General features: G+C 43.3%; 1 protein-coding gene across 18 annotated transcripts in view; it reads left to right on the plus strand.

Moving 5' to 3' along the window:
- Positions 1 to 19,169, plus strand: part of TANC2 (tetratricopeptide repeat, ankyrin repeat and coiled-coil containing 2) — a 693,994-nt gene that overhangs the window by 573,257 nt on the left and 101,568 nt on the right. For all 18 annotated transcript variants that reach the window (XM_073325985.1, XM_073325979.1, XM_073325984.1 and 15 more), the window contains 2 exons: positions 2,291 to 2,572; positions 7,157 to 7,290. In XM_073325985.1, the coding sequence (XP_073182086.1) occupies positions 2,291 to 2,572; positions 7,157 to 7,290 (416 nt within the window). The remainder of the gene's footprint in view (positions 1 to 2,290; positions 2,573 to 7,156; positions 7,291 to 19,169) is intronic.

Below are 19,169 nucleotides of genomic sequence, written 5' to 3' on the forward strand. Positions count from 1 at the left end.
TGCCGTCAAGCAAACATTTAAATGCTCAGAATTAAATGAATGAGCAAACATTCCTTGGCATCTATCTGAATGGAGGAGGGGTAGTTTGTTTTTAAAAAATTAGAAAGTATGCATCAAGCCCTTCTGCAATGGCTTCTCTACATAGAGGCCAGCAATTGATCCTGTAGCACAGGTGGGAGTGTTCTGAACCAGCACTGAGAAGACCTAGGTTAAAACCCTGTTGCTGATGACCTAGGTAGGGGGACATCATGTTTTATGTAGTTTTCACAGTAAGAAGATATCTTTAAAACTGGTTTTGTACTTTAAAAACTATGACAATCTGTAAATCATAGTATGAATCACCAGATAACTGGTATTGAATGAAATATCAATGTGTCACTTGTTTTGCTTTGCTGATGTTACATATTGGTAGGTTTGAAGGTGAAGAGGTAGGTTTCACACAGGCAGGGACAGGGGATCCAGAGGAAAGGAGAGTATGGTAAACAGACCTGCTGCTGCTCCTTGCTGTCTCCATTTTCAGAAGCCCCTGAGAAGCTGTTGTGTGTTTCAGGAAATGAGTGACTACACAGAGTCCTTCTTGGAGGTTATCTCCAGCTGACAGGTTTTGTGGTTAATGCAAAATATGGTGGTTTGCTGTTTGACTACTTACTTTCAGTAACCTTTACATGGAGATGAAATGTTGTAGACTAAAAAACTTAATGAAGTTGCAGCCTCTCATTCTCTTTAGTAAAGTCGACACAGTCAGGAGTGGCTTCAGCTGCACTGTTTCTCCCTCTGATTGTCAGGCAGGTGCACTTCCACTTCTCCCTGTCTCCCCCTCCCTGACCGTGGGTACCTGTGCTGAGGAACACCAACCCTGGATAAAAACTAGGAAATTAACACAAGCACATACTAGGTTTCATGACAGAGAAGATTGCATCACAACCAACCTTGTCTACTTAAATCAGAAGTTAAGGGAAATGTCTCCGGCATTCCTTGCCGCTTTATATTGCATCCAACAGTGTTGGTGACATGCTCCACTATTCCATAAGACTTTCACTTCCATCTCCAAGACATTGAAAAAGTAATATGTATCCCAACTTCATCAAACCTATCCTCTCAAATAAAACCTTCACAGCAACCTTGGCAATGTTAGAGCGGATTAATTTCCCAAATTCAGGGCATGTGTGACAGTCAGATGTGCTGATCTGTTGATTGATACAATGGGGTAGAAGGTTTACTCTTTTCTGTTAATGTAAGACACGAGGATTTATGCCTCTTACTTCATGGATTATTTGATACTAAAATAGCAACTTTCTTAGACATAAAAACATTAGTTTGTGGTTTCTTGGTTATAATTTTTCTCCAAAAATTGTTGTAAAGATTGCCTAGCTGTAGAGGAGGATGGATCCAAAAAACAGTACTAGTTAAAAATGCTTCTTCTGCAGTAAGATGTGCCACATGCAAAATACATGAAGAGTGTTGAGGTAGAATGGCTTTGTTGGCCTTCACTAGCAATGAATTGCTTTACTCACTTTTGGCTTCACCAGTAAGAAGTATTACAGCCATTCCAAATGCCTGCTGATAACACCTTTCATAGAATATCAGGGTTGGAAGGGACCTCAGGAGGTCATCTAGTCCAACCCCCTGCTCAAAGCAGGACCAAGCCCCAATTTTTGCCCCAGATCCCAAATGGCCCCCTCAAGGATTGAACTCACAACCCTGGGTTTAACAGGCCAATGCTCAAACAACTGAGCTGTTGCTCCTCCCGTTTATACTAGAGCTGATCAAAACATTTTCACAGGGGAAAATGCAGTTAGTTGAATTAACATTTTCTGCATGAAAAGACAGATTTCAGCAGAATTTTCCTTCATGAAGAACAAAACATTTTGGTTTGGTTTGGCCATTTGAAATGGCTCAAACTATTTAGTTTAGCTCAGTTAAAACCCCCTTTTGCTATCAGTGTGAACAAAGTTTAACAGCTTTAAGATAGTTTTGTTTTGGTTGCATTGTACAAGAGGACAAGCTCAGATTATCTGGCTATGTCTACATGGTGGTTAAGGGGGTTTTCAATGGAGTTCAGTGGAGCTGAGCTAACAGTTGAAAAACACACCTTTTTGCTCTTGTTGACACGGCCTTTATTTGTAATAAGTCTCTGAGATATAAATGCAAGCCCAATGGTCATATAAACTCTCTTTTTTCTGTGTGAGCACTCTAGCCTTCGAATTCATTATAAGTGATGTCATAACCATAGTTGTATTGCCATCTAGCCCTAAATTGTATGTTCTTTCCCTGTGTTTCTTCTTTACAGTACGCTTTGCACCTTATAGACCTCCAGACATCTCCCTGAAACCACTGCTCTTTGAGGTGCCAAGCATCACCACAGAGTCTGTGTTTGTCGGACGGGACTGGGTGTTCCATGAGATAGATGCACAGTTGCAGAGTGCCAATGCCAGTGTGAACAGAGGTGTGGTGATTGTTGGGAACATTGGCTTTGGTAAAACTGCCATTATCTCCAGACTGGTTGCTCTCAGCTGCCATGGCACACGAATGAGACAGATTGCCTCTGATAGCCCACATGCCTCCCCAAAACGTAAGTACTGCTATATAGAAAGAGCTCTGAAATGCATGAATCTCATACGTTTATGTGTTTAGCACTTTTCACCCACAAGGATCCCATTACCACTTCTTCCCCTCCCCCAATAGACCAGTTCAGAGATTGTTGCCAAACCTGCCATCTTGGGGCCACCTGTCATGGTTTACTGTTCATGTGCCAGACCTGGACAATGTGGAGCATGACCTGGTTCCTGCCAGCTGAGGCTCCCTGAGGAATCAGGCTGCCTTTTCTGCTGTTGGCCACTGGCTTGGGCACATCATGGGTTCTCCCACTGGCATGCTTAATGGGAAACCTCCATCTGTTATTTCCTAACTTGTTACTGCAACACACATTTATGTTGGATACATCACCTATTCCTTCCTGTACAATTGGTCTATCCCCCTCCATTCTGGTAGAGCAGCTTGGGGTGGGTCACACACCGCATCTTGAGCCTGGCAACTGCTTTTCCTCCTTCACACCAGCATAAATCACTTAGCCCTCCACTGAAATGCAGCCACCTTGCAGGTAGAAAGCAACAATAGCTTAATACCACACACAGGACAATTATAAGGGTAAAACAGGAATGAAGGAATACTCTATCCTACTGAAATTATAGTTAAATCCCTTGTTGGACAAATGCTGTTTGCTAGAATGAAATATTCTCATCCATATATAAGCATCTGAAATGAGACAAATTGTTGGTTTTCTGAAATATTGAATGTCACCTTCTAGAGCAAAATGGACAATGTGTAATGAAAGGCAGGGTTTGTTTATGTATTTTAACTAAAGCCTGCAATGCACCTGCTGGATGATTCTCTCAGTCTATTTAGAGAGATTGTGAGGGAGATTACAGAGGCTATAGTTTAAATGTTTTCAAACTAAAAACCACACACACAGTTGAGACCTGGAGGCTTTGAATAGGAAAATGTTCTACAGTCCTCACATGCAAAGCACAGAAAAGAGATCCTTGTACAAACCAAACACATACAGGCTTTCAGTTCTTACTCCAGCACTTCCTTGAAGTAGCAGTAAATTGGATAGAGCCCCAGCTCTAAATTCTGGGAAATAAGTGAATCACAAATTGTGGCTGGGGTTATTTGTTTAATAAGGAGCTCTGAGCTCCTCAGAATGAGAAATAACACATTTATTCTGGAAAAAGCCATATATAGAATCATAGAAGATTAGGGCTGGAAGAGACCTCAGAAGGTCATCTAGTCCAGCCCCTTGCTCAAAGGAGGACGAACCCCAACTAAATCATCCCAGCCAGGGCTTTGTCAAGCCAGGCCTTAAAAACCTCTAAGGATGGAGATTCCACTGCCTCCCTAGGTAACCCATTCCAGTGCGTCACCACCCTCCTAGTGAAATAGTGTTTCCTAATATCCAACCTAGACTTCCTGCACTGCAACTTGAGATTTTTGTTCCTTGTTCTGTCATCTGCCACCACTGAGAACAGCCTAGCTCCATCTTCTTTGGAACCCCCCTTCAGGTAGTTGAAGGCTGCTATCAAATCCCCCCTCTTCTTTTCTGCAGACTAAATAAACCCAGTTCCCTTAGCCTCTCCTCATAAGTCATGTGCCTCAGTCCCCTAATAATTTTTGTTGCCCTCCACTGAACTCTCTCTAATTTGTCCACATCCTTTCTGTAGTGGGGGGCCACAAAACTGGACGCAGTACTCCAGATGTGGCCTCACTGGTGCCGAATGGAGGGGAATAATCACTTCCCTCAATCTGCTGGCAATGCTCCTACTAATGCAGTCCAGTATGCCGTTAGCCTTCTTGGCAACAAGGGCACACTGCTGACTCATATCCAGCTTCTCGTCAACTGTAATCCCCAGGTCCTTTTCTGCAGAACTGCCGCTTACCCAGTCGGTCCCCAGCCTGTAGCGGTGCATGGGATTCTTCCATCCTAAGTGCAGGACTCTGCACTTGTCCTTGTTGAACCTCATCAGATTTCTTTTGGCCCAATCCTCCTTTGTCTAGGGCCCTCTGTATCCTATCCCTACCCTCCACCATATCTACCTCTCCTCCCAGTTTAGTGTCATCCGTGAACTTGCTGTGGGTGCAATCCATCCCATCATCCAGATCATTGATGAAGATGTTGAACAAAACTGGCCCCAGGACTGACCTGTGGGACACTCCGCTTGATACCGGCTGCCAACTAGACATCGAGCCGTTGATCATTACCCTTTGAGCCTGACAATCTAGCCAGTCCTTAACCTGTTCTTTCATCGCTGAGGGCTGCTTACCTCCTCCCCATACTGTGCTGCCCAGTGAAGCAGTCTGGGAGCTGACCTTGCCTGGGAAGACTGTGGCAAAAAAAGCATTGAGTACTTCAGCTTTTTCCACATCATCTGTCACTAGGTTGCGTCCCCCATTCAGTAAGGGTCCCACACTTTCCCTGACCTTCTTCTTGTTGCTAACATACCTGTAGAAACCCTTCTCATTACTCTTCACATCCCTTGCTAGCTGCAGCTCCAATTGTGCTTTGGCCTTACATCCCTGCGTGCTCTAGCAATATTTTTATACTGCTCCCTATTCATCTGTCCAAGTTTCCACTTCTTGTAAGCTTAGTTTTTGTGTTTAAGCTCACTGAAGATTTCGCTGTTAAGTCAAGCTGGTCGCCTGCCATATTTGCTATTCTTTCTGCACATCGGGATGGTTTGTTCCTGATCTCTCAATAAGGCTTCTTTAAAATACAGCCAGCTCTCCTGGACTCCTTTCCCCCACATATTAGCCTCCCGGGGATGCTGTCCATCAGTTCCCTGAGGGAGTCAAAGTCTGCTTTTCTGAAATCCAGCATCCATATTCTGGTGCTCTCCTTTCCTCCTTTTGTCAGGATGCTGAACTCGACCATCTCATGGTCACTGCTGCCCAAGTTGCCACCCACTTCTGTTTCCCCTACCAATTCTTCCCTGTTTGGGAGCACGGCCCCTAGTTGGTTCCTCCAGCACTTGCACAGGAAGTTGTCCCCAACGCTCTCTAGAAACTTCCTGGATTGTCTGTGCACTGCTGTTTTGCTCTCCCAGCAGATGTATCTATCTTCATTTATACACATTCAAAAACAAACTCTGTTAATATGTTTAATAACTTAAGTATTGATCAGGTGACCCAAAAGTCCTATAAGAAGTATATTATTGGTGTTAGTGAGCTAGAAATAAGCAAAATCCCACTACAGTTTCTTCATAACTCAGACAGGCAGATAGAGCTGCTGATATGTTCACATGTGCAAAACATGAATTTGTTAATTAAACATACGAATTAAGTATTTAGACAGTGGACGCCACCCTTATTGTTTCTACCAGCAGATAAATGGATCATAGTTTAAATTATTATTTCAAGTCAAAGTCAAGGGTACATTATAGCATTCAGGAAAATTCTGTGCTAGTAGGGTCTGTGTTTGAAGAGACTGTTGCTATTAGCAAAAAGAACAGGAGGACTTGTGGCACCTTAGAGACTAACAAATTTATTTGAGCATGAGCTTTCGTGAGCTACAACTCACTTCATCTGTAGCTCACAAAAGCTTATGCTCAAATAAATTTGTTAGTCTCTAAGATGCCACAAGTCCTCCTTTTCTTTTTGCGAATACAGACTAACACGGCTGCTACTCTGAAACCTGTTGCTATTAGAATACTCTTAAAGTACAATTTTTTTAATCAAAAAAATTTGAAATCAATAACTTCTGGTTGCAAAATAATGTAGTTTGAAAGAGTTAACAGTAAAAACATGCCATATATCTTGACATTTACAGAGGGCCTCTAGTTTGTGCCACATCACTCTACCCAGACAAGCAAATCGGATTAAATGAGATTTAGAATCAGTTATGCTTTAGAGATGATTCCAATATCAAAGAATATCATAGTTGGAAGGGACCTCAGGAGGTCATCTAGTCCAACCCCCTGCTCAAAGCAGGACCAAGCCCCAGTTTTTGTCCCAGATCCCTAAATGGCCCCCTCAAAGATTGAACTCTCAACCCTGGGTTTAGCAGGCCAATGCTCAAACCACTGAGTTATCCCTCCCCCCACAAATCATTACTTTCATGCAGATCCATCCCAACATCCTAATGCTCCTCTGGGTATCATCTCGTACTTCTCTCTTTCTGGTTACTTTACTTGGTTGTGAATTGGGATGTTAGTTACCGGGTTAAACGGTCCCCATTTATACATGTGCTCAAGAAAGGCTCAGGACTAAATTAGAAGAAGCATTTAGATGGGAGGCCTATGGGCAGAAGTAGTAGAGCATTGCCCAACAATATATTTGACTCTATGGAGAGGGGCCACATTATCATGAGTATTAAATTCACTAAATATTGTATGTATTTAATGACTAAGATTAACATGAAGAAAATGAGTAAGATGAGGTTAATCCTTTATCTCTGCTGTCCTTCCCCTGTTAGTTCTGGCAGAAATTTGTTCAGGAGAGTTTCCCCTGAGTGCACCCCTATACTGCTCAGAGTCTTAGACTGCTTACAGAAAATATATTAACCGCTTTAATGGATTGTTAGAAAATACCTTATCGTGTGCTTTGTAATTGTCTCAGTCATGGTTGGCCTGTAGAAATCTGTTACCCTCTTTGTTTGGTACAGATGTGGATGCAAATAGAGAGCTACCCCTTACACAGCCACCTTCTGCTCACTCGTCAATCACGAGTGGAAGCTGCCCTGGAACGCCTGAAATGCGCAGACGCCAAGAAGAGGCCATGCGGAGACTTGCTGCACAGGTATTGAAAGAGTTTCTTGACGACCTTTTCTGGGAATGTGTACTGTTTAATCACTGAAGTTGTCTTTGTATACATCACACAAAAATGTGGATATTGACAGAGGACAGTGAGTATGCAAATGCTTACAAGAGAGAGTATGGGGAAGACCTTCCAGAGCAGTTTTATTACCTGAGAAAAGCTATTTCTCTTTACAATGAAATTCTCAAAACATCAAGAGTTCATCTCGTACTCTGAGGGTTAATCTTTCACAGCCACCAGACGGCATATTAAAGTCTGTAGAACAGGGTTACCATAGTAATTATTCCTCTTTCTTGAAGAATGGAGTGAATTCCAGATGAAATTGCTGAGTAAGTGTCCAGAGCTCGCTTTTGTAAGAGATAATTGCTTGGGTTGCATGACTTCTTGGACGAAGCTGTAGAATGTGAATTGTTGTGCTTTGTGGGATACTTGCACCTTTTTGGGTAACGTCCACATACATAGATCAGAACGCTTTAAAAAGTGATTTGCAAATCAGTTGCTGTATTGACTGGAAAGGATTATATATCATGTTACCATAGGCTGACATTTACATCCTGGGTTATATGGTACCTTTAAGATACAGCCCTGCTTTGCTGATGGTGTGAAAGTGGCAAAATATTGCTAAGAACTCTGGGGAGCTTTGCTGGGGAACTTTTATAAAGGGTGCATGTAGTTTGTGCTTTCCAATTCCCTGCTCCTGCGCTGGGGAGGAAAATGTCCAGCAAACTCTTAGTGCTAAATGATTGCCAGCACTTACTTTGCTTGGCTTTTGTACCAGGTATATTGTTGCCCGATATTTGTTTCACATAGCACCCAGATGGCAAGGCAAAGAGTGTGTGATGAATGTCTATATAAATAAATATTAGAACTTTCACAAGTGTTCTCCTCTTCCACATATGGCTCTTGGAAGGGAATGCAACTGCCAGCTCTGCATTGTTCAGCATACATTAGTCATTATGTTCCTTGTATGTTGTACACGTCGCACACTGTCAGAACGGCCAGTAAGAGAGTGTTATCTCTCCCTAAAATATCTCATTTATCGAAAGACTTTTTTCACTGAGTTCTCAAATAATCCTGCTGGGTAGGTATCTGACAAATGGATATATTTTTAGCTCCAATCTGCTCCTTTCCTTAAAAAGAAGATAACTTTACAAAGCCAAAGTGTGCGAGTTGGGGCTAGTCTACACTGGCAACGTTAAACCACCTCCACGAGGGGTGTAGCTACCAGCGCTGGTGCACTGTCTACACTGAAACTTGCAGTGCTCGGGGCGGGGAGGGGTTTCACACCCCTGAGCGAGAAAGTTGCAGCGCTGTAAAGTGCCAGAGTAGACAACCCCTTTGTTTCAACTAGTGTGGCACATTCCACTTCACATCCAAAGACTGTGGCTTTACTTTTGGCATTTTAGATCAATTAGGGAGAAAAGAGAAACAAGTCACGGTTTTTAGGCCAAAAAATCTGACCTGCTGTACCTTGGCTATGGCCCCATTTGGAAGGACTTTTAACACCGAATCCATCCTCCGCTGAAAATTTAACCCCCACAAAAAAAAGAAAAATGGAAAAGCTGATGTGCTATGTACCATCAGACTAACTAAAAGGCAAGGGACCTACGTGACCTCCTATTGTATCAGCTTTGCATCTGTTAGTTTGTTCAGTTGTTAATCTGACAGTAAATCTTATCTTGCCTATTGTAAACATGGACTGATTCCAAAACTAACTAACTAACTGGGTTCCAGAGCATACTGTGTCCTCTCAGAGGTGACCAGTGCTTAAGTTGATTAGTTGACCTTTACGTCTTTGGCAGCATCCATTAAAAAAAAAAAAAACAGCTGATACTTCATGGAAAACTTTGAAAAAGTCTTTTATGAAACAATTCTGGTGACATATCAAAGATTTAATTTCTTTCTTCCATTAGGCCCTAATTCAGAAAAATCCTCTTTTTGGTACATTACAATAACTTCCACAGCCGGTCGTGGAGAATGTCACAGACATCAGAGGTATGATCATCTGCAGGCCTTATCAAAAACAAGATCTCATGTTAGATAGCAGTTATTAAGAGCTGCTTATTTGGAGTAGCAGGGCAACCAGCATCAAGATATCCTGTGTGCATGTCACTATCCTGAGTAATTTTTAAAGAAATACAGAAAAGAGCTGAGACATTAAATAGCCCTAAGTACTGATATTCCAGCTCTTTGCCGGTGGCAGGTGTGAAGGACGTTGTCAGTATACAGTGTACAAAACAATAAAGAAAAATAACCTGCCCATTATGGAAGTCCATGAATAAAAGAGTAAAGAGCCTTGTTGACATAGGCTACAGAAATCAGGGGTGAAAACATGCCATCAGCATCAACTCTTCCAAATCTCTCCTTCAAATTGACTTCTCCCCTGGAGCTCATAGGTTTTGAGTTTATAATAATAGAGGCAAAAGGCCTGTGATTCCCTCCTCTGGATTTTCCAGTGTGTACTGTCTTCTCTATGGCTGTTTTCAGACTGTGAGCTCTTGGCGGCAGGAGCAGCCTTTATCTTTGGCTTTGTACCAATTTTGATCACATTGGTAGCGTTAAATTACTAATAAAAAGTATCAGAGAGAGCTCCATGTGAGCCTATCATTTATTTTAAGTTTCTTTGCCATACTATTAGGGAGAAGCTTTTCACTGTTCTCTGAGGGAGCAGTTTGAAGTCTTTCATGATTTATAGTCCCTTAGCCATCAGGGAGAAGAAATATCCTTAGAAATAAGCCAATTTAGACAACTAGCAAGCAGATCTATTTCCCATGGAAAACTACCGAAGAAAATGAGTTATTGCGTTCTGAAAGCACTTCCTTCCCCTCAGCACTGCACAGAAGTTACCTGAAATTAACCCCCCCCCATAACAAAGCTGTTATCAAAAGCAAAAATTATCAGAAACAATGGGCATTGTCCTGTTCCCATTGAGCTCTGGCAAGACTCCCACTGGGGTCTCTGATTCATCAATCCCGTACTTTGATCATAAAATTGAAACTTTGGCACAGGAATAACTACCATGGAAGGAAAGGTTGCTTCTTTTTGGGGATTTCAGTGATTCCCTGAAGTAATTAAGGAAAACCGATATCTTACACCAAATGTAAAGTGTGTTAGAAATATCAAACTATCAAGGTATTTGTTTGGCTCTAAAAACCCTGAATTGCTGTGATCTTTTTTGGAATTTTTCTCTGAAACAGGCTCACTGAATCCATCTACGCCTTTGCAAGAGGAAACACTGAGATTACCACTCTGTAAGATTCACGAACAGAAATATTGAAAATGTAATGCCACTGTGTATCAGTGTTACACCCTCACTAGGAGTATTGCATTATGTTACCCTCCAAACAGCATCAGTTATAGACGTTTGTGTTTGGAAGGTGATATTGTAGTAAAGAGAGTGCTGGAAGGCTGACATCCCTTGCACAATGGTTAAGATTGGGGTGTTTGGTCTGTGGTGTTAGTAATTTTGGAAGTGGTAAGGCATCTCCCTGCCGCTGAACAAGTAGAGGGTTAAATGGCTTAACTATTCATTACCTTGCTTTTTGTGGTTTACTGAAGCTTGTTATGTGTATAGCAACCTTAATTTTCCCAACAAAGATTTTTGTGAATTAATTTCCTAGTTTTCTTTAAATGTAGCATTAAATGGCTCACCTACATGGAAATCAGAACAATCCCTACTTCTCTTCCGCCTCCCCTCCCCCGGCTTCCCTAGCCTGGGAATAACAGCCAATGGCATTAGCAGTCTCAGGCCAGTGAACTTCCCATGATTCTTTGCAGAGGGGCTTTCCCGAGATGAACCATGAGAAGTTTGTCAGACCCCAAGGCCTGGCTCAGTAATGAAGCTCAGAGCACTGCTTGTCAGGGGAGATTGCCTGCCTCATTCCTCCACCCCCCCTCCCCGATACCCCGCAGTTTTTAAGTGTTGAGATATGGGGAGAAGAGACAGGTGAAGATTGCAGAGAAAGAGAGCAAGGGAAGCTGTATTGACAAATACAGGCATTCAAAAACCCTGGAACAGACTGCTCAGAATCATGAGACTGGCTTGGAAAAATCTTAACCTTTCAAAAAGACACATGTCTTCATCTGCCTTCTGATTTTTGAGCTTTTGGGTGGATGCTACCCACTCCCAATTTGTACACGATTGTTTCGGGCTCAGAACTCAACCTTGTATGCACGAACAAAAATGGGAGCTGCCCCAGTGGCTGCCAGGTGAAAGATTCCACTCACTTGCCCCAAGCCCCTGGAGGACAAAGGAACTCTATCCCTCTCCACCCCCTGCCCCTCTCACTGTCTTTCTCCTTTCTGGGCCTTGCTTCCCCACCCTGTCTTCTGGGTCAGTCCTGTTCCCCTTTGGGCTCCTCCATAGCGTCTTGTCTTCCACGTGTCCTCCACCTCCCCAATCCCTTTCTCTTCACGTTCTTCCTTCCATCTGTCCGCTTCCTCCTCAGTCTCCACCCTGAACACACACCCCAGTGCTGCCTTCTGACGGCGGGGAGGGCTCCCCCTTCCCTGGTAAATTATGTGGGTTTGGGTTTTTATAATACATATTTAATATGAAAATAGGTTTGTAACAAAGCGAATTTCCGAGTTATTTAAGGTTCTGCCTAGTAAGGATGAGCATCTGCTGGCAGGTCCACAGTGTTGAGGCTACATGTAGTGGGCCAGATCTTCAGTTGGTGGAAGTTGACAGCAGTGGAGCTACAGCAGGTTACGCCAGCTGAGAAGCTAGCCCACTATATGTGAAAATCGAGGGGCACGTACCTGCTGAATCTGTCTGCTGGATAATACCCCCCCCCCCACTATCTAAGGTCTTGTCTACGTGGTGTAGCAACGCTCATTGCAGCGATGGGACTTCTAAACTGCACTGACATGCTGCACACTAATTGTTCCCTAGTGTGCTTTGACTAGTGTGTTTCAAACGTTTAATGTGCACTAGGGAACTTTTAGTGCACACCTACAGGGTCTACGTGGACCAATTAATGCACAACATATGGATGCGCTTTAGCAATCACACCTATGTAGTGTGCAATGTCGCGCTGTATAGTTGAGCCCTAGGTGTCACACTACAGTTACAGCATGGGAGATAGGGGTTGTGAACTCATGGAAAAAGAGTAGAGAGGAAGGGCAGAAAGGCCTGGAGTCCATTATAAAAATAAAATCTAAGATCCCATAAAAAGCACACTAATATGACTTATGTTTAGCATGAATTTCTTTATGAAGTTCCAGTTTTAACAGTTAGATGAAATAGTGACCATAACATCTACTTTTTAGGGCATGAAGACATCTGTCTAACACCCTCATGTTGTGGTCTAACCAGCCCTAAATCCTGTCTATGTTTGGAGTCCAGGTTTATAATCCTTTGTCTGCACCATCTATTGGTCTTAGACAGATTTTTTTCTTTTTTTCCCCCTTGCTTTGTGTGTGTACTTCTTTCTCCATTGAAACACTTTTCTACCTAACTTCCTCTAGCCAGGAGGGGCCTCCACCAACAATCACCCAAAAACCAAACCATCACACTAATATTTAGCTGTTTTCCAAAATTCAGTGAGAAGTTGCAGTGTTGCTTTCCTAGCACCAGGTGGTGCTGTGTAAAGGTATAAATAGGATTTGCATGCCTGCAGTGGTTTTCAACATGTGGTCTGCAGACCCCTGGGGCTCCCCCAGACTATGTCTAAGCGGCTAGAGAAAGGTGACTATGAAAATAAAGTTTCAGATCCCAGAAAAGGCATTCTGTTTTTCTGATCAATCAGAAGTACGTGAATACCCCACGTACAGGTCAAAACCCGTAAGGGTTGTTGTTACCATAGAAGTCCGCAGTTTAGCGCCCTCGGGGCGGCTCTACCAATTTTGCCACCCCAAGCAGTCACCACCGAATTGCTGCTGCCACAATAGTAGCAGAGCTGCTGCCAAATGGCCGCCGCGCCCGGAAGAGCCGCGGAGCTGCCACCCAAAAGCCACTGCGGCGGGAAGAGCCGTGGAGCTGCCGCCAAATTGCCGCCGTGGTACACGGACTGCCGCCCGTTCTGAATGCCGCTCCAAGCACCTGCTTGCAAAGCTGGTGCCTGGAGCCAGCCCGGAGCACCCTTTCTCACGTTGCGTCAAATGCAGTGCCGAGCACATGCAACATTTATAGTTGAATTCTGTTCAGTCAGTTTTCTGTGTAAGACTTCTATGGGAGGGGTCCGCAGAGCACAGGTTGAATTTCCAAAGGAGACCGCACCTCCATTCGAAAAGGAAAAAAAGGTTGAAAATCACTGCCCCATAGTGATCATAGAATCATAGAATATCAGGGTTGGAAGGGACCCCTGGAGGTCATCTAGTCCAACCCCCTGCTCGAAGCAGGACCAATTCCCAGCCAAATCATCCCAGCCAGGGCTTTGTCAAGCCTGACCTTAAAAACCTCTAAGGAAGGAGATTCTACCACCTCCCTAGGTAACGCATTCCAGTGTTTCACCACCCTCTTAGTGCAAAAGTTTTTCCTAATATCCAATCTAAACCTCCCCCACTGCAACTTGAGACCATTACTCCTCGTTCTGTCATCTGCTACCATTGAGAACAGTCTAGAGCCATCCTCTTTGGAACCCGCTTTCAGGTAGTTGAAAGCAGCTATCAAATCCCCCCTCATTCTTCTCTTCTGCAGGCTAAACAATCCCAGCTCCCTCAGCCTCTCCTCATAAGTCATGTGTTCTAGACCCCTAATCATTTTTGTTGCCCTTCGCTGGACTCTCTCCAATTTATCCACATCCTTCTTGAAGTGTGGGGCCCAAAACTGGACACAGTACTCCAGATGAGGCCTCACCAATGTCGAATAGAGGGGAACGATCACGTCCCTCGATCTGCTCGCTATGCCCCTACTTATATATCCCAAAATGCCATTGGCCTTCTTGGCAACAAGGGCACACTGCTGACTCATATCCAGCTTCTCGTCCACTGTCACCCCTAGGTCCTTTTCCGCAGAACTGCTGCCTAGCCATTCGGTCCCTAGTCTGTAGCGGTGCATTGGATTCTTCCATCCTAAGTGCAGGACCCTGCACTTATCCTTAGTGAACCTCATCAGATTTCTTTTGGCCCAATCCTCCAATTTGTCTAAGTCCTTCTGTATCCTATCCCTCCCCTCCAGCGTATCTACCACTCCTCCCAGTTTAGTATCATCCGCAAATTTGCTGAGAGTGCAATCCACATCATCCTCCAGATCATTTATGAAGATATTGAACAAAACCGGCCCCAGGACCGACCCTTGGGGCACTCCACTTGATACCGGCTGCCAACTAGACATGGAGCCATTGATCACTACCCGTTGAGCCCGACAATCTAGCCAGCTTTCTACCCACCTTATAGTGCATTCATCCAGCCCATACTTCCTTAACTTGCTGACAAGAATACTGTGGGAGCCAAAAGCTTTGCTAAAGTCAAGAAACAATACATCCACTGCTTTCCCTTCATCCACAGAACCAGTAATCTCATCATAAAAGGCAATTAAATTAGTCAGGCATGACCTTCCCTTGGTGAATCCATGCTGGCTGTTCCTGATCACTTTCCTCTCATGCAAGTGCTTCAAGATTGATTCTTTGAGGACCTGCTCCATGATTTTTCCGGGGACTGAGGTGAGGCTGACTGGCCTGTAGTTCCCAGGATCCTCCTTCTTCCCTTTTTTAAAGATTGGCACTACAATAGCCTTTTTCCAGTCATCCGGGACTTCCCCGGTTCGCCACGAGTTTTCAAAGATAATGGCCAATGGCTCTGCAATCACTGCCGCCAATTCCTTCAGCACTCTCGGATGCAACTCGTCCGGCCCCATGGACTTGTGCACGTCCAGCTTTTCTAAATAGTCCCTAACCACCTCTATCTCCACAGAGGGCTGGCCATCTCTTCCCCATTTTGTGATGCCCAGCGCAGCAGTCTGGGAGCTGATCTTGTTAGTGAAGACAGAGGCAAAAAAAGCATTGAGTACATTAGCTTTTTCCACATCCTCTGTCACTAGGTTGCCTCCCTCATTCAGTAAGGGGCCCACACTTTCCTTGGCTTTCTTCTTGTTGCCAACATACCTGAAGAAACTCTTCTTGTTACTCTTGACATCTCTCGCTAGCTGCAGCTCCAGGTGAGATTTGGCCCTCCTGATTTCATTCCTACATGCCCGAGCAATATTTTTATACTCTTCCCTGGTCATATGTCCAACCTTCCACTTCTTGTAAGCTTCTTTTTTATGTTTAAGATCCGCTAGGATTTCACTATTAAGCCAAGCTGGTCGCCTGCCATATTTACTATTCTTTCGACTCATCGGGATGGTTTGTCCCTGTAACCTCAACAGGGATTCCTTGAAATACAGCCAGCTGTTACCGTAGTTTTTGAAAGTTGATCCCCTAGCTCAGGAAAATGAAACCAATCATGTCCCCCTTGCAAAGGCCAACCCATCTTATTTATACATCTTCTGCCCCCCCACATGCTAGCCCTTCACATGGTCCCAAGGGGGCACCATACATAACTGTAACTCAGTAGCTCCGTTCCCCATAGTGTTAATACACGTGACCCACAGCATTGCTGCTGACTTGGGAGGTCCTTCCCCACGCTCTCCTAGCCAAAAGGAAGAATCATTTATGATTGCTGGGGCACCTGAAAAGAATGGGAATACTCTCCTCTGATGGAGAGGTAGAAGAAGAAATAAAATCCACTGCAGCTGAGACCTGATGCCTTGTAACACTAATGTGTTTCAGCAGGCGTGTACTAACATCCTCAGCTACGTAGAAATAATGAAAGAACCTTCCCTATAAACAGGGTCCCCACATATATACACAGTCACGAAATAATAAAATACAGTGATGCTGATTTCCATTTCCATTATTAAAACTAAAATATTACTTGGCGAATGGCCTTTTGGCAGGTAAATGGATTATGCTGTATTTACTTCCAAACCATTTTGTGTGATTGAAAAAGAGATAAATCCTGTTAGATACTAAAATTTGATTAAAACACAAGTTGGTAGCCTTGTACTAAAAGCAGGGATGCACTGTAGGGATTTGAACATTTTTCTAAGTGTGTCAGAGGTGACAGGCCCTCAATATTGAGATACTTTGGCTGTATAAGAAGACCTAAGACAGAACAGACTCCTCATGTCAATGATGGCACGTTACAAAATTGAACAGACAAATCATGTCTATAGGCATGATGTCAAAGGAATGCTGTCTTGAGTGGAAGATGTTACATGTCACATGAAGTGCCCGAGAACTGCTTAAAATGGCCCATCCTATTAAATAAAATATCTTTCAAAAGTGACATTTCCTAACCCTTCCTTTCTCCCCTTCGTACTCCTTCTCCTTTGAGGTTCATTCTGTCTAGCCTTTCTTTCTTCTTTTTCTCTTACTGGCCATTATTTACTGCCACTCCTAACTCCCCATCCTCCTTTTTCATTTGTCTTCACCTCCCATGTGCTACATAATCTTCCCTTACATACATCACTGATCTCATTTTTCCTGCTCCGTATTCACCTTCCAAACCTTTCTCTCCTTACTGCTGCATTCCTCTCCTTCCTCTCTCAGCTTTGTTCCTTTACTGAGGTTGCTCCATATTCTTGGAAATATCTTCCTGTTTTTATCTACCAACCACTGTCTCTTTCCTTCTTCAGATGCCTCCTTAAATCCCACCTATACCAGGAAATCTTCCTTCCTCCCTCTAATCTTCTGTAATCCCGCCACCATTTTTAATCTGAACCAAAACCCAATTCAAGTCAAGTAAAATTTAATTATTGTACTGTGCTGTACAGGTCAGATCAAATCAGTGGCTTGACCTTGAAGGTATAGTGCATATAACACACATACACAGAGTGTGGAAAACCCATTCTTCGCTGGGAGAAATGCAGATCTGTGTGTTTTCTCTAACGATCAGGATTGAATGTTCCTGCTGATCCCCACATCCAGAAAAGGGTGACTGAAGAGGGAACAGAATGGAGTGGTGAAGGAGAGAAAGAGTGAGTGGTGACGGTTGTTTGAGGCTGAATGGAAAAAGTGACTGGTAAAGGTTGGGCCACAATGGAGAGAGAGGTTGCGGAGGGGGAGGGAGGGAAGCAGAGAGATTGGAGAGGCAAGAATAGAAAAAATGAGCAAAGGAAGATCTCAGTTTTTGTGACACTTACTAGCCAAGAGCAATGTGACTAGTCTGGGTAAGATTTAATGTCAGTATCATAGTAGGAGCCCCAAAACACGCACTCTTGGTAGCCAGGAGGGTGATGCACAAAGCATTTCTCACTAATGGAGAAATTAATTGCTCCTTCACCTCACTTCAGGAGTGGCAGCACCTTTCCTATTGGCATTTGGCTACTAGAGTCAGTATTCTAGTTTCTACTTATCGGGTATTTTTTTAAGCCCTGTAATGTGTTAAAAACAAAAAAGGCTACAAAAATTGTGATAATCATATTTCTTTGTGTCAAGATTCCTTCCGCACTCTGAACTCTAGAGTACAGATGTGGAGACCTGCATGAAAGACCCCCTAAGCTTATTTTTACCAGCTTAGGTTAAAAACTTCCCCAAGGTACAAACTTTGCCTTGTCCTTGAACAGAATGCTGCCACCACTAAGCATTTTAAACAAAGAACAGGGAAAGAGCCCACTTGGAGATGTCTTCTCCCAAAATATCCCCCCAAGCCCTACACCCCCTTTCCTGGGGAAGGCTTGATAATAATCCTCACCAATTGGTACAGGTGAACACAGACCCAAACCCTTGGATCTTAAGAACAATGAAATATCAATCAGGTTCTTAAAAGAAGAATTTTAATTAAAGGAAAGGTAAAAGAATCACCTCTGTAAAATCAGGATGGTAAATACCTCACAAGGTAATCAGATTCAAAACATAAAGAATCCCTCTAGGCAAAGCCTTAAGTTACAAAAAGACACAAAAACAGGAACATACATTCCCTCCAGCACAGCTTATTTTACCAGCCATTAAACAAAAGAAAATCTCACGGATTTTCTAGCTAGATTACTTACTAACTTAACAGGAGTTGGAAGGCTGCATTCCTGATCTGTTCCCAGCAGAAGCGTCACACAGACAGACAAACCCTTTGTGTCCCCCTCCCTCCCCCCCAGATTTGAAAGTATCTTGTCCCCTCATTGGTCATTTTGAGTCAGGTGCCAGCTAGGTTACCTTAGCTTCTTAACTCTTTACAGGTGAAAGGGTATTGCCTCTGGCCAGGAGGGATTTTATAAAACTGTATACAGAAAGGTGGTTACCCTTCCCTTTATATTTATGACACTTTGTTATACAAGAAAGTTGGAGATCCAGGTGGTTCTAGGAAATTAACCTTTCCAAAATGTACTGCTCTGCATTATTTTATCTCTTTTCAAGGGGTGCGCAAGCTAAGTTGCCAAGGAATTGTTTTAGCACTATCCGAGGTAGAAGCAAAAGATCTGAGTTCATACTTCTGCTGAGAGAGAGAGAGAATTCTCTGCCTTCAGGACCCACAACATTTTGAACTGAGTCACTTGGAAGTATTTTCTGTTTTTTCAAGTTTCAAAACAGAAACGTGTAAATTGCTTAAGAGCACTAACTCCACTGTATGCAGAAACTGTGCAGATGGTTTGCCATGGTTGATTGGTTTCATGATCCCATGCACCAGCATGGGGAATCACTTGAGGGAAAATATGCATAAAACAAGAATAAATTCCTTTGAAGCTGTCTTTAAAAAGAAAATACACAAGTGTGACCACTGATATTTGCTGTTTAATGTAAAGAATATAATGTCTTGACTCCTTAATATTTTACCTGGAATGGCTTGACTTGCACTTACAAAAGATCACATGGAAATTACTTGCTCAATCATCAGGAAAATAATGGAAATATACATTTTAAATGTAATCTTTTATTCTCAGTTCA

This window comes from Lepidochelys kempii, chromosome 27 (genome assembly GCF_965140265.1).
Source record: "Lepidochelys kempii isolate rLepKem1 chromosome 27, rLepKem1.hap2, whole genome shotgun sequence".
Lineage (NCBI taxonomy): Eukaryota > Metazoa > Chordata > Testudines > Cheloniidae > Lepidochelys > Lepidochelys kempii.